This window comes from Mobula hypostoma, chromosome 1, assembly GCF_963921235.1.
Source record: "Mobula hypostoma chromosome 1, sMobHyp1.1, whole genome shotgun sequence".
NCBI classification, from domain to species: Eukaryota; Metazoa; Chordata; class Chondrichthyes; order Myliobatiformes; family Myliobatidae; genus Mobula; species Mobula hypostoma.
In genome coordinates, this window is record NC_086097.1 from 52,361,720 (window position 1) to 52,377,702 (window position 15,983).

The 15,983-nt window shown below is 40.8% G+C and overlaps 1 protein-coding gene across 1 annotated transcript in view; it reads left to right on the forward strand.

Annotated features, from left to right (window-relative positions):
• Nucleotides 1–9,905, forward strand: part of LOC134355657 (guanine nucleotide-binding protein G(I)/G(S)/G(O) subunit gamma-2) — a 57,366-nt gene extending 47,461 nt beyond the window's left edge. The window contains exons 2-3 of the mRNA XM_063065943.1: nt 16–109; nt 8,028–9,905. Coding sequence (XP_062922013.1) covers nt 23–109; nt 8,028–8,156 — 216 coding nt within the window. The 5' untranslated portion in view covers nt 16–22 and the 3' untranslated portion in view covers nt 8,157–9,905. The remainder of the gene's footprint in view (nt 1–15; nt 110–8,027) is intronic.
• The last annotated feature ends 6,078 nt before the right edge of the window (nt 9,906–15,983 follow it).

The following is a 15,983-nucleotide window of genomic DNA, read 5'->3' on the forward strand; positions in this document are numbered from 1 at the left end:
TGTTTCATTCGCCAGAGATCAAATGGCCAGCAACAACACAGCAAGCATAGCACAAGCCAGGAAGATGGTGGAACAACTGAAAATGGAAGCCAACATTGACAGAATAAAGGTGAGAACGTCAGAATCCCCACTTACCAAACATTGGATAATAACACCAGGTTTAATTTGGAAAAAGGAATTTCCAAGATCTAATTTGACTGCATTAGAAGAATGACTTGCAATGTAGTTAATGTATTAGTCAGTCCATTTGTGGTGAGATTTGTAGTCTGCTTGGCACTAAGGTGAGGATATTTTATGGAAAATCAGAAATCATTGGAGACAGTGATTGGTTTACATATTGTTTCCTCAGCGATCTACTGTAAAATGATACCTTCATGTTTTTCTATCAGGTTAGCTGGATAACTGACAATTAACCTTACTGAAAGACATGAAGATATCATTTTGTGTACTTTTGTGGCAGACATTTGATATGTAACATTAAAATACTCCAGTGTGAAAATACAGTATAAACACTTTTATTTGCAAGTTTATCTAAAAATGTGACTTTAAAGCTGCAAAATAATCAAATAAATAAAATATTGCTTAATAATTTAGTTGTATATTGAAGCAGATTTTACAGTTCCCAGAAAAAAAGAATCTGTGAACTACTGGGATTACCAGAAATGGCACATCACATGACACAGTGTAACCACCAAAAAGGAGAAACCTGTTTACTTATAATGCTTTCAGTTTTTATTAATATTACAACTTTGCTGTGCTTCTCCTAATACCCAACTTTTAAAATTACATTTCACATTATCAGTGATAAAAAGGACTGACCAGTTAATGCATATGTGAAGTTTTCCCACTGATGGAAGCATATTCTGGAGGTAGGTAAGCAGCCAAAGCCCGCAGCCCTACTTACTGGGTTAGCACACCCAATGATTTCAACTCCATTGTAATTGACATTCATTATAATACTCAAACTATGTCAATTGAAAGCAGAGAGAAGATTGATTATAAAACATAGACTTGACACTTTACTAAACATGTACAGGCTTAATCACAAAGGATAAAATGAATGCCAGTAGCTGCCAAGTAAAACCTGACTATAGTGATATTTGATTAATCACAAGTTTAGAATTTTAGGGAAATTGCTTTGTTAAATTGGGATAAAGTTATAAGGTTTGTCCAGTTAGAAAATAAGTAGAATTATGAAGCCAGTTTGACTTAAACACAATGAATCACAATTCAATTTTAAAATTACAGTTAAGAAGGAAACCAACAGAAGAGGAAGTTCAGCACTTTTGCACGTCATTGTTGATCATGAATATGTAAAAATAATTCTTTGCACAATAGCATGTATAATGGCATATGATATATAGCACAAAACTACTTTCCAAAATGTATTTTATATAAATTAATTTAACACAGATATCTGAAGTTGCTTGTTTGCCATAACGTCATGAGATGTACAAAGCAGTATGTCCAATAGGAGGAGAATGAACATGACCCAGCCTTCGAGCTGTGCAATCACATTGGAGAGAGGACACATGGGTAGCTTGTATCCATGCGTTTATGAGGAAGTGGTTTGATTTTACATTCCTACTTCCTCAATTACATATCAATCCCAGCTACTGTTGGTGTAAACATCTACCCTAACAGTTTAGAGCACATCTCAAAACCTGTTGACCAAATCCTTTCTTGGAACATCCTCAGTAAATGTGGTTTGGAGTCAAAGTCATGTGGATAGAATAGGATAGATTCTAGGATCAAAGCTGAATAAAGCTGAAGATCGTAGCTCTATTCAAAATGAAACACAGAGGAAGAAAATGAGCTAAAATATTCTGGATCTTTGGCCTGACCAGCATCTCCTTCAAGTTCTGCTTCCTAATTAGCAAAATTAAGTCATGCAATTACACTTATATTTTTGTATACGTTACAGAATCCTGTAATATGGCTCAACTAGATTACAGTTTACATTTCAGTGGCTTTTTGCATGTTCTGTTTGTTCCCTTTTCAGGATCTGCATATTGCTGGTGGTGCCAGCATTTATTGTTGGCCCCTAATGGCCTTTGACAGGGTGATAATGACCTTTCACTTTAAGCCACTGCAGCCATAGTAACGGTACTCTCATATTGCTGTTGGTTAGAGGTTCCTGACTTTACACCTAATGACAATTTCAGTTAGGGTGATCTGCCTCTAAAGCCTGATTTATACTTCTGCGTCAAATGTAAGCCGTACCCTACACCATAGGGTGATGTGCACCTCCCCAAAAAAGTAACTCACGCGTCGTGGCAACGCAGACTGCAGCAACTGTGATTGGTCCGCTTGGTAGCATCGCATTTCCTCTTATGCATTTCTGGTTGCTTTTCTCCGCCTTGTCTGTACACTGATGCGAAATAAATGGTTGGAGACGATGAACCAAATCATCAAATCTACCTGCCGACATCCTAAAATATTTGAAATGCATTTCCTCATCCATGTCTCTCACGAAGAAACTCAACACAGTGGCATAGAAACACCACCGCCAACTAGCATTTTGGCAGAGAATTGCAGAGCGACGCAGACACAACAACTCATGCTTGCTACGGCTTGGGGCGACACAGAAATATAAGTCAGGCCTACGGCGTAGCCCGTACGCACAAGTATAAATCAGGCTTTAAGGGAGGATTTGGTAATGTTCCAATGCAACTGTTAACCCTCGTCTCCCTTAGTTATAAAGTTTGAAGTTTGGGAGATGCTATTTGAATAGCATTGGTGAGTAACTGCAATAAATTTTCAAGATGGCTCATACTGCAGCCATGATGCATTTATAGTGACTTACTATATACGCACGATCTTATAATGCATGTTGGCACCTTAGAATCCATGAACCTACTTCCTTTCTCCAGCTCTTAATGAAGCAGTGTTCTTCTCCTGTTTTGCTGTAATAGAGAAGTAGGAGATGTATTGGACCATCAAGGTTGTAAGATGTAGTGGTATACACTCTGCTGCTTATCCTTCACGCTACCTCATGCATCCCTATTGGGGGTATTCTATAGGCCCCCTGGTAGCAGCAGAGATACAGAGGAGCAGATTGGGAGCCAGATTTTGGAAAGGTGCAAAAAAAAAACAAGGTTGTTATCATGGGCGACTTTAACTTCCCTAATATTGATTGGCACCTGATTAGTTCCAAGGGTTTAGATGGGGCAGAGTTTGTTAAGTGTGTCCAGGACGGATTCCTGTCACAGTATATAGACAGGCCAACTAGGGGGAATGCCATTCTAGATCTAGTACTAGGTAATGAACCGGGTCAGGTCACAGATCTCTCAGTGGGTGAGCATCTGGGGGACAGTGACCACCGCTCCCTGACCTTCAGCATTATCATGAAAAAGGATAGAATCAGAGAGGACAGGAAAATTTTTAATTGGGGAAGGGCAAATTATGAGGCTATAAGGCTAGAACTTGCAGGTGTGAATTGGGATGATGTTTTTGCAGGGAAATGTACTATGGACATGTGGTCGATGTTTAGAGATCTCTTGCAGGATGTTAGGGATAAATTTGTCCTGGTGAGAAAGATAAAAAATGGTAGGGTGAAGGAACCATGGGTGACAAGTGAGGTGGAAAATCTAGTCAGGTGGAAGAAGGCAGCATACATGAGGTTTAGGAAGCAGGGATCAGATGGGTCTACTGAGGAATATAGGGAAGCAGGAAAGGAGCTTAAGAAGGGGCTGAGAAGAGCAAGAAGGGGGCATGGTGAGTAGGGTAAAGGAAAACCCCAAGGCATTCTTCAATTATGTGAAGAAAAAAAGGATGACAGGAGTGAAGGTAGAACCGATTAAAGATAAAGGTGGGAAGATGTGCCTAGAGGCTGTGGAAGTGAGCGAGGTCCTCATTGCAACACACACAAAAGTTGCTGGTGAACGCAGCAGGCCAGGCAGCATCTCCAGGAAGAGGTGCAGTCGACGTTTCAGGCCGAGACCCTTTGTCAGGACTAACTGAAGGAAGAGTGAGTAAGGGATTTGAAAGTTGGAGGGGGAGATCCAAAATGATAGGAGAAGACAGGAGGGGGAGGGATGGAGCCAAGAGCTGGACAGGTGATAGGCAAAAGGGATACAAGAGGATCATGGGACAGGAGGTCTGGGAAGAAAGACAAGTGGGGGGGACCCAGAGGATGGGCAAGGGGTATATTCAGAGGGACAGAGGGAGAAAAAGGAGAGTGAGGGAAAGAATGTGTGTATAAAAATAAGTAACAGATGGGGTACGAGGGGGAGGTGGGGCATTAGCGGAAGTTAGAGAAGTCGATGTTCATGCCATCAGGTTGGAGGCTACCCAGACGGAATATAAGGTGTTGTTCCTCCAACCTGAGTGTGGCTTCATCTTTACAGTAGAGGAGGCCGTGGATAGACATGTCAGAATGGGAATGGGATGTGGAATTAAAATGTGTGGCCACTGGGAGATCCTGCTTTCTCTGGTGGACAGAGCATAGGTGTTCAGCAAAGCGGTCTCCCAGTCTGCGTCGGATCTCGCCAATATATAAAAGGCCACATCGGGAGCACCGGACGAAGTATATCATCCCAGCCGACTCACAGGTGAAGTGTTGCCTCACCTGGAAGGACTGTTTGGGGCCCTGAATGGTGGTAAGGGAGGAAGTGTAAGGGCATGTGTAGCACTTGTTCCGCTTACACGGATAAGTGCCAGGAGGGAGATCAGTGGGGAGGGATGGGGGGGACGAATGGACAAGGGAGTCGCGTAGGGAACGATCCCTACGGAATGCAGAGATAGTGGGGGAGGGAAAGATGTGTTTAGTGGTGGGATTCGTTCACCAGCAACTTTTATGTGTGTTGCTTGAATTTCCAGCATCTGCAGAATTCCTGTTGTTTGAGGTCCTCATTGAATACTTCTTCGGTATTCACCAATGAGAGGGAACTTGATGGTGAGGACAATATGAGTGAGGTTGATGATCTGGAGCTTGTTCACACTAAGGGACTGGGAGGTGTTGGAGTTGTTGAAATACATTAGGACGGATAAGTGCCCGGGGCCTGACAGAATATTCCCCAGGCTGCTCCACGAGGCGAGGGAAGAGATTGCTGAGCCTCTGGCTAGGATCTTTATGTCTTCATTGTCCACAGGAATGGAACTGGAGGATTGGAGGGAGGCGAATGTTGTCCCCTTGTTCAAAAAAGGTAGTAGGGATAGTCTGGGTAATTATAGACCAGTGAGCCTTACGTCTGTAGTGGGAAAGCTGTTGGAAAAGATTCTTAGAGATAGGATCTATGGGCATTTAGAGAATCATGGTCTGATCAGGGACAGTCAGCATGGCTTTGTGAAGGGCAGATCGTGTCTAACAAGCCTGATAGAGTTCTTTGAGGAAGTGACCAGGCATATAGATGAGGGTAGTGCAGTGGATGTGATCTATATGGATTTTAGTAAGGCATTTGACAAGGTTCCATACGGTAGGCTTATTCAGAAAGTCAGAAGGCATGGGATCCAGGGAAGTTTGGCCAGGTGGATTCAGAATTGGCTTGCTTGCAGAAGGCAGAGGGTCGTGATGGAGGGAGTAACATTCAGATTGGAGGATTGTGACTAGTGGTGTCCCACAAGGATCTGTTCTGGGACCTCTACTTTTCGTGATTTTTATTAACGACCTGGATGTGGGGGTAGAGGGGTGGGTTGGCAAGTTTGCAGATGACACAAAGGTTGGTGGTATTGTAGATAGTGTAGAGGATTGTCAAAGATTGCAGAGAGACATTGATAGGATGCAGAAGTGGGCTGAGAAGTGGCAGATGGAGTTCAACGCAGAGAAGTGTGAGGTGGTACACTTTGGAAGGACAAACTCCAAGGCAGAGTACAAAGTAAATGGCAGGATACTTGGTAGTATGAAGGAGCAGAGGGATCTGGGGGTACATGTCCACAGATCCCTGAAAGTTGCCTTACAGGTGGATAGGGTAGTTAAGAAAGTTTATGGAGTGTTAGCTTTTATAAGTCGAGGGATAGAGCTTGAGAGTCGTGATGTAATGATGCAGCTCTATAAAACTCTGGTTAGGCCACACTTGTAGTACTGTGTCCAGTTCTGGTTGTCTCACTATAGGAAGGATGTGGAAGCATTGGAAAGGGTACAGAGGAGATTTACCAGGATGCTGCCTGGTTTGGAGCGTATGCATTATGATCAAAGATTAAGGGAGCTAGGGCTTTATTCTTTATAGAGAATTCTTTATATTCTTTATTCTGATAGAGGTGTACAAGATATTAAGAGGAATAGATAGAGTGGATAGCCAGCGCCTCTTCCCCAGGGCACCACTGCTCAATACAAGAGGACATGGCTTTAAAGTAAGGGGTGGGAAGTTCAAGGGTGATATTAGAGGAAGGTTTTTTACTCAGAAAGTGGTTGGTGCGTGGAATGCACTGCCTGAGTCAGTGGTGGAGGCAGATACACTAGTGAAGTTTAAGAGACTACTAGACAGGTATATGGAGGAATTTAAGGTGGGGGGGTTATATGGGAGGCAGGGTTTGAGGGTTGGCACAACATTGTGGGCTGAAGGGCCTGTACTGTGCTGTACTTTTCTATGTTCTATCCCAGTGTTAAGTTGCCAGATGTATACACGAGTTTACTTCTTTTTGCATAGTGGTAGTGCTACATAACATGATAAAAGTTATCTTTGGTGTGAAGACAAGACTTTATCAGCACAGGAAATTCTGTAGTAATAACATTGCCTGGACAAATAAATTTAGAAAGTTGGTTGCTGACTGGTATAAGGATTTTTTTGAAGGAAAAACTAAAATTTTGCAGATGTGGAAAATTTGAAATAAAACATAAAATGCTGGAAATACTCAGCGGGTCAGGCAGTATCGATGGGGAGGGAAAACATCTGACTTGATAAAATTTCATGGCAAAGCCATTACTTGTTGGCTAGATGATCAAACGATATCAAGAGCCCAAAACATCAGCCTTTCTGCTTCCTCAAATGCTGCTTGACACCAAATTCTTCTGGTGATAGTTTATTTGGTTCCTGATTCCAGCAATCTATCAATTGGCATTACCTGTAAGGAAAGAAAGAAGACAAAAGAACAGTAGAGATAAACTTGGAAACTATCTTTCTCTGCGACTTGGGCTGTTCTCTCAGTGCAGATCAGTAGGGTCAGCACTAAATTTATTTCAGGTTTCGGTATTCCGTCTAACTGACTAAAATATAATTCTTACTTCAGTACAAAGTGCCTGGATAAAACTAAAGTAGCTTCTACTGATTTCAATCTAGAAGTATTTAATGAGGTATGTTGGAACTGCACCTAAAGATGAGGTTTACTGATGAATAATCTATATTATGATGTAGGTTGATAGAACCACTTACTTGATCTTCTATAATAACAATGGAAAACGCAGGAAAGACGCAGCTGATCACAATTGTGGAAAAAGAAACAGAGTTTAATATTTCAGCTCAAAGACCTTTCATCACCTAATAGTTTGACAACATTGACATATAAATGACAGAGTAAACAGAACTCAAGTTTAAATTCTATCTAAAAGTTGCCTTTTTGAGAGTGTAGCAACCTCAGGTCCATAGTAGCACTTGTGATGCTTGGGCATATGTTGTATTGAGAAAAGTTGTTTCATATGAATAATGCTGATTCACCATTTTATAAAGAGATAGCTTTGACAATCTCTAGTGGAAAATTGGTGATTAACTCTGGTCATTCATTGTTGTGAATAATTTATATCAAGTTAAACCCAGCCTAAAAGCAGAAGCACAATAACCTAAATTTTAAGCACAGCTTCAGAATTCAAAGATATTCATTTATAGCAAAGAGAAGAAGCAATATCTTTAGCCATAGAGTGGTGAATCTGTGGAATTTATTACCACAGATACCTGTGGAGACCAAGTCACACTTAAAGCAAAGGTTGATAGGTTCTTGATTAGTATGGGTGTCAAAACACTGTGAGGAGAAACCAAGAGAATAAGGTTGGTAGGGATAATAAATTTGCCATGATGTAATGGCTGAGCAGACTTGATGGGCTGAATGACCTGATTCTGCTCTTGTGTCTTATGATCTAAATTTGCTATTTTCAGGTGTCCAAAGCAGCAGCGGATTTAATGGCATACTGCGAAGCTCACGCTAAGGAAGACCCTCTACTGACACCAGTTCCTGCATCAGAAAACCCCTTCAGAGAGAAGAAGTTCTTTTGTGCCATCCTGTAATGACCTGCCCAGCCTGAAAATCAGGCCACTCTGAACAGTGATGTTGTTTTATCAATGTGGACATATTATTGTCCACAGATTTTTTAACAAAAGTCTGGAAGCTACAGGGATGTGCATGTTTAAAGAATCTTGTCACCTTATTGGTAATGGAAGCAGAAGAACTATCTTGAGAAAATAGAGATTCTAAAACAGCTTAGAATGAAACAGTGTAGAGATGTCACATTTTTTTGCTCCTGCGAAGATCGTAAATTATGATTCATAGTTTAATGTCTAAAGTATGACAGTTGTTCAAAGAAAGGTAAATACAAGAAAGATGTATAATTTTATTGGAATGCTAATTGTTCTTCAATATAATTTTATTTAAGTTAAATGGACAAGTAAGCAAACAAACAAGATCTGTCGTGTTGTACTTTAACATTTGGTTATGTGCTTTTTGCATTAGAGTAGCACCATAAAATGCTGGACTTTGCTTTGACAGCTGATTTTCAAGGAAGAGAAATATTACTAATAAGAATTTAGCAAATGGAATGTCATTTGCAAGACAAAAGCTGGCAGCTTTGCATTTTCTTAGACTCTTAGTGCTCCTCTAACATGCGTATAATAGCTTAAAATTTCTGATAGTATCAGCAAATCATCTGCTTAGTGATTCTAATATTTGTGGTAGCAACAAAAGAACTGCATGAAAATATTTCAGCCTTTTGCCCTTTTAATTGAATTAGTTTAACTGAACTGGTGAAGTGATATCAATATACAAAAGATAAAACGTTAACATCAATCACTAACGAAGCACAGCCAATTTCTTGATGGCCCTATTTTCTCACTAATGCTTGTGAACACTATAAGAAATATTTGTCAGTGAATCATTTATAACAATTTATACCAACTTAACTATTGTAAAGTAGCAGGTAAAAATTGCATGCAAACAATAGTACATAGACATACATGCCAATGTTTGGAAAACAAGACCAATTGTCAAAAGTAGCTTTGTATACGATATACTGGAAATAAAAATATTGATAAAGTCTCTCAATTGATTGGTTGAACAAAATAATTTTAATAGCCAAATGATTCCATTCCTTCATGTGGTCTTTTGGTATATTCTTACCCAAATGAAACCACAGAAATGGTTTTTAAACAGTGTAATATGCAGATGAACAAAAGGATCTCAACTTTGTGAATGAGCAAATGATTTTACCTCAGACTATTACACCGCCTTTTAACAAATCTTTTTTATATTTTCAGATATGTATTTTTACTCAATTGCTAATTTTCTTAGATCTGCATGTACTGACATCTGCCACTACACTGCTAAGCTAGCCCTCTGCTTCATTTCCAATTCAATACAAGGAGTGGTTTACCATAGTACTAGGTGCACATTAGTGGAGAAAAGTAGAGATCACCATAAAACAACAATACATTAACCAAGTCAATTGCATTGAAAACATTACAAAATAAGAAAGAATGACATGTATGACTATGGCTCATTGAGTCTAATTTTTCTGTAAATTTGTGTTCATGGCAGCAGTGAGTTTTATTGCCTGTATGGGACAACAGGAATGCTAAGTGTGACAGCAAGAAGAAAAGGGATGTGTGAATTCTCTTAATGAGTATAATGTAAAAATATGTATTGTATTTCTGGTTGTATACCTTTGTCAGCTTTGTATAAGAAAACCTGAACAAAGTATGATGTAGTACACATTTTCATGACATGTGAACAATGTATCAGTTTTAAATAAAAACTTCAAAGCATTTCAGTTACATGGATTTTAAACAGCATAATTATGCATAATATTACCCACTTAATAAATGTGATGAACCATTAATATTTGGATATCAAACAAGGTGTTATTCTTGCAAAATTGACTGCCCTGTGGTTCATGTATTCAGTACGTTTTTTGAACCTGGAGATTCACAGTGAAACAGGCTGTCCATGATGATCATGTGATGAAACTTGGCAACCAGTTTTGCTGTTACTTGGAGAAGAATCTCATAAAGATGACAGTGACAGACTTTTCATTGATGAAGACTGAGTAACGTACACTAAGTAAAGGGAGGAACAGTCAGTCTGTTCCAGACATGGCCAACATTGTCCAGATTTAGAGGAGCAGTATGGGAACAAGAGGGGATCAGTTTTCCTGCTGCAGCCACAAAGATTCAAGCAAAATTCTATTTCTAGTTTCTTGAGCAGCTTGTGCCAACCTTTTTGAGGACTCTGGGTTTGTCTGTTCAATGCTAGTTTGAGGTCTGCTTGATTATCAAGTCGGTAGCACACAGAAAGTAATTGAGTGCAAATTTCCTACTACTGTATTCCATTTGCATTGAAAGGTAGTTTGTTAGGTTAGCAGAGAGAAGTCATTCAGCAGCAGCCAAAATCTCTTACAAAAAAAGTATTCTGGATCCGATCTGACTGGCAAATGCTGGCAGTTCCACATTGAATCATCACCATTCAAAGACAGCAAGCCTACATTCTGCCTTACAACGTCTACATAGAATTTCTCGAGTGCAGAAAACCCACACCGAATGAACCCCAAATGCTGCTCCCTCGGTTAATATGGTCAGTTACAGTACTTTACCTGGGACGTGGCTCTTGGAAATCCCAGTTGAAGCCTTGCACAGTTTCAAAGTCAGATTGATTTCAATATGGAGAATAAGGTAAGTTTTTTTTTAAATATAGCATTAAAGTAGTTTTAAATATCAGAGACATCTAAAAACAATTTAAAATCCCCCACAACTTTGAGAGCCAGGTTCGCGGTTTTTTCACGGTGCTACCAGAAGCACTTGCAGCACTCGGGCCATGTTGTCGAGGATGTTTCAAAGAACAAATTCAATTCACTTTATTTTCAATGAAGAACTTTGGGCAGTGGTAAGGGAAACATCACAGAACTTAAGATACAGAAAACTGCATTACATATAGTTAACCACAACATAAAATACTCATAGATAATAAATACTAAAAATTAATGCATGTAATTTAAAATACACAATAAAACAGTGTTCTTTCTGTCAAAGGTGCTATGCATACTATATACTATATTAAAAAAATTGGGTGTTGAGGTGAATGGAGGAAGGCACAAAACTGGATAAGGCTCCTCTGGTGCTGATGGGCAAGGACCTGTAGCGGTGTCCAGATGGCATGAGAGTGTAATATGTGTGAAGTGTACATGCAATGTCCTCTACTATTTGTTATGCCTGCTTTTTCATCCGTCGCTTCTGGATGCTGCCAAGTGATTCTTGTTCCTGGCCAATGATTTTGGCCTCCACATCTTATCCAAGCAAGTAAAGGTGTGGGGATATCATGGGTGTTGGCTGGATCCGTATTGGGAATGAGGTTTTGGCAAAATAGCGATAGAAGTTTTATTAAGTTATCTTCACAGTTTAAAAAAAATCAGGCTGCTTATTTTTGCAGAGAAAATACAGGAATACTGCAGCAATAGTATTAATAAAATATTAGAAATGGGAAGTCTTCTCAACTGAGGTAAATGAAACACTGGAATAATTTCCATAAGTGCTACATTCAGAATCAGCATCAAGTTTAAAATCACTGGCATTCAGTATGTTGTGAAATGTACTGAGGCAGCAGTATGTTGTGATACATAATAAAAATTATAAATCACAATATGAAGTATTTCCAAAAAAGAAAATTAAATAAGCAGTGCAAAAAGAGAGGGAAAATACTGAGGTAGTGTTCATGGGTTCATTGTCCATTCAGATATCTGATGGCAGAGGAAGAAGAAGCTGTTTATGAAACATTGAATGTGTGTCTTCAGTCTCTGGTACCTCCTCCTTGATGGTAGCAATGAGAAGAGGGCATGTCCTGGATGATGGAGGTCTTTAATGATGGATGCGGCCTTTTTGAGGTATCACTGTTTGAAGGTGCTCTAGATGCTGGTGAGGCTAGTGCCATGGTGGAGCTGGCAGAGCCGATAACATTCTGCAGGTTTTCTGATCCTGTGCAGTAGCCCCTCCATACCGGATGATGATGCAATCCATTAGAATACACTCCACTGTACACCTGTAGAAATTTGCGGGTGTTTGGTGACATACCAAGTTTCCTCAAGCTCCTAATGAAATGTAGTCATCATGCTGCTTGGCCTGCTGCGTTCACCAGCAACTTTGATGTGTGTTGCTTGAATTTCCAGCATCTGCAGAATTCCTGTTGTTTTAGTCATTATTGTGCCTTCTTTGTAATTGCATCAATATTGAGGCCCCAGGATAAGTTCTCAAAGATGTTGACACCCTGGAACTCGAAATTTCTCACACTTTTCACTGCTGATTCCTCAATAAGGACTGGTGTGTGCTCCCTCAACTTTCCCCTCCTGAGGTCCACAATCAATTCTCTGGTCTTACGTTGAGTGCAAGATTGTGGCTGTAACACCACTCAAGCAGATGATCCATCTCACTCCTCTACGCCTCCTCATCACCTTCTGAAATTCTGCTGATAATAGTTGTGTTGTCAGCAAGTTTATAGATCGCATTTGAGCTGTGCCTAGCCACACAATTGTGGGTGGAGAGAGAGTAGAGCAGTGGGCTAAGCACACATCTTTGAGATACGCCAGTGTAGATTGTCAATGAGGAGAAGATGTTATTTCTGATCTGCACAGGCCTTGCGGTGAGTAAGTTAAGGATTTGGTTACAAAGGGAGGTTCAGAGGCCCAGGTTTTGGAGCCTGTTGATTAAAACTGAGAGTAGGATTGTGTGGAACACTGACTCAGCAGGTCAAGTTGCATCTGCGGAGAGCAATAAATAGTCAACATTTCTGGCCAACGTTTGCAACCAATCAGTAGACAGGCTCGTGAGAAGAAGAGGTGGCCTCATACAGGTCTGCGAATGTGCTTCACGGCAGTTTTATGCGTTTGAACTGCAGCCAGTCAGTGAACTGGAGCGTGAAAAGAGGCGGCTTCACACAGGTTCATATTGAAGATGAGAAAAGCAGCTCTTCGAGGCAGTTGTTGGAGTTTGAACTGCAGCCAATCAATAAGTGGGATTCATTAACAAGGGTGAATAAAAATAAGGCAGAGGCAAGTGGAGCAACCATTGTGTAAGTGGGCCAGTGTTAGAATGGGGAGGCTTTGGCTCTGGCTTATCAAGCTTAGGTGGGATCAGGGTTGGGCGAGGTAAACATCTGGTAAGTTTCTTCTTCTTCACTCCCCATGTGTTAGAGTATTGTTAGAGCATTGAGAGTGACTTTGTGTAAGATGCGAAAATTATGGGAGACCCAGATAACCACATCTGCACTAGGTGCAGTGAGCTACAGCCTCTCAGAGAACGTGTTAAGGAACTGGAGCTGCTGCTCGATGACATTCGACACACATATGGGCGACTGAGGAAATAATAGAAAGGAGGTACAGGGAAGCAGTCATCCCTGGGTTCCAAAAGGCAGGTAACTTGTTGACTGTCAGGAAAAGGAAGGGAAATAGGCAGCCAGTAAGTGTACCATTTTGGATGATGTTGAGGAGAACGACCTACTGGGGGGAGCTGCTGCAACTGGGTCTTTGCCTCTGAGTATGGCACTGAGCATCAGGAGCAGAGAGAGATGAACAGGACTGCAGTGGTGATAGGAGATTTCACTGTTAGAGGAATAGAGATGAGATTCTGTGGACACGATGGAGACACCCGGATGGTATGTTATCTTCTAGGTGCCAGGGTAAGGGATGTCTTGGATCAGGTCCTTGGCATTCTAAAGGGGAAGGGTGAGCAGACAGAAGTCTTGGTACATACTGGCACCATTGACATAGATAGGAAAGGTGAGGAGGTCCTGAAGAGAGATTTTAGGGAGTGAGGTAGACAGCTAAAAAGCAGGGCTGCCAGGGTAGTAATCCCTGAGTTACTCCCCATTCCATGCAATGGTGAGGGTAAGAATAGGAGCATTTGGCAGATAAATGCATGGCTGAGGAACTGTTGAATGGGCAAGGGGTCCAGATTTCTGTTTCATTGATATGTCTTCTGGGAAATTTACAACCTGTACAAAAGGGATAGGTCACACCTGAACCCAAAGGGGACCAATATCCTTGCAGGCAGGCTTGCTAGGGCTGTTTGGGAGGGTTTAAACTAATTTGTCAGGGGGATGATAACTGGAGTGATAGTGCTGAGGATGGGGCAGTTGTTTTACAAACAGGCAGTGTGTAGTCTGACTGATCGCAAGGACAGGCTGATGATAGGGAAAAATTGCGGTCAACAGGAAGAGTTGCAATGAAAAAAGGGGCCAAAGTTGTAAAATGTGATGTATACAGGACTGAAGGTGTTATATTTGAATACATGCAGTATATGGAAGAAGGTAGATGAACTTGTTAGACATTGGCTGGTATGATGTTGTGGGCATGACTGGGTCATGGCTGAAAGAAAATTATAGCTGGGAGCTTAACATCCAAGGATTAGGCAATTTAAGTAGTTTAGCACAGGCCTTTTCTATGCTGCCTGTTTATAGCAAAAGGACAGGCAGGTAGGTAGAGAGGGTGGGTGGCTCAAATCCTTAGAAAGAAGAAACATAGGATCGGAGGATGTAGAATCTTTGTGGGTAGAGCTAAGGAACTGCAAGGGTAAAAATACCTTGTTGGGACCTCCAAGCAGGCATGGCAAAAAGGCAATGTTATATTAGTCATGGGTGATTTCGATATGCAGGTAGATTGGGAAAATCAGGTTGCTGGATCCCAAGAGGGGGAGTTTGCAGAATGCCTACAAGATGGCTTCTTAGAGCAGCCCGTGGTTGAGCACACGAGAGGATCAGTTATTCTGGATTGGGTGTTGTGCAATGAACCAAATTTGATCAGAGAGCTTGAGCTAAAGGAACCCTTAGGGGAGTGATCATAATATGATAGAATTCACCCAGCAATTTGAGAGGGAGAAGCTAAAGTCAGATATATCAGTATTACAATGGAGTAAAGGAAATTACAGAAACATGGGAGAGGAGCTGGCCAAAGTTGATTGGAAGGGAACATTAGCAGGAATGACAGCAGAGAAGCAATGGCTGGAATTTCTGGGAGCAATTCAGAAGATGCAGGATATACATCCCAAAGAAGAAGGAGTATACTAAAGGCAGAAAGACACAACTGTAGCTGACAAGGGAAGTCAAAACCAAAGTCAGAGCAACAATTAGTCAGAAGATTTAGGATTGAGAAAGTTTTAAAAAAAACAACCAAAGGCAACGAAAATATTCATAAAGAAGGAAAAGATGGAATAAGAAGCTAAACTAGACAATAATATTAAAGAGGATACCAAATGTTTCTTCAGATATATAAAAAGGAGAGGTGAGAGTAGATATCAGACCACTGGAAAACGATGCTGGAGAGGTAGTAATGACGGGGGGGCAAGGAAATAGTGTTTGAACTGAATAAGTATTTTGCATCAGTATTTACTGTGAAAGACACTAGCAGTATGCCAGAAGTTCGAGAGTGTCAAGGGGCAGAAGTGAGTCAAGTTGCTATTATTAGGAAGAAGGTACTTGTGAAACTGAAAGGTTTCAAGATAGATAAATCACCTGGACCCCAGTTTACAATCCCAGGGTTCTAAAAGACGTGGCTGAAGACACTGTGAAGGCATTAGTAATGATCTTCTGTGAATCAATAGATTCTGCCATGGTTACAGAGCACTTGAAAATTTGCAAATGTCACTCCACTCTTCAAGAAGGAAGAGAGGCAGATGAAAGAAAATTATAGGCCAGTTAGTCTGACATCAGCGATTGGGAAGTTGTAGTCAATTGTTAAGAATGTGTATTTCAGTGTACTTGGAGGCATATGATAAAATAGGCCAAAGTCAGCATGGTTTCCTTAAGGAAAAATCTTATCTAACAAATCTGCAGAAGTTATTTGAAAAAGTAGCAGGCAGGGCAGA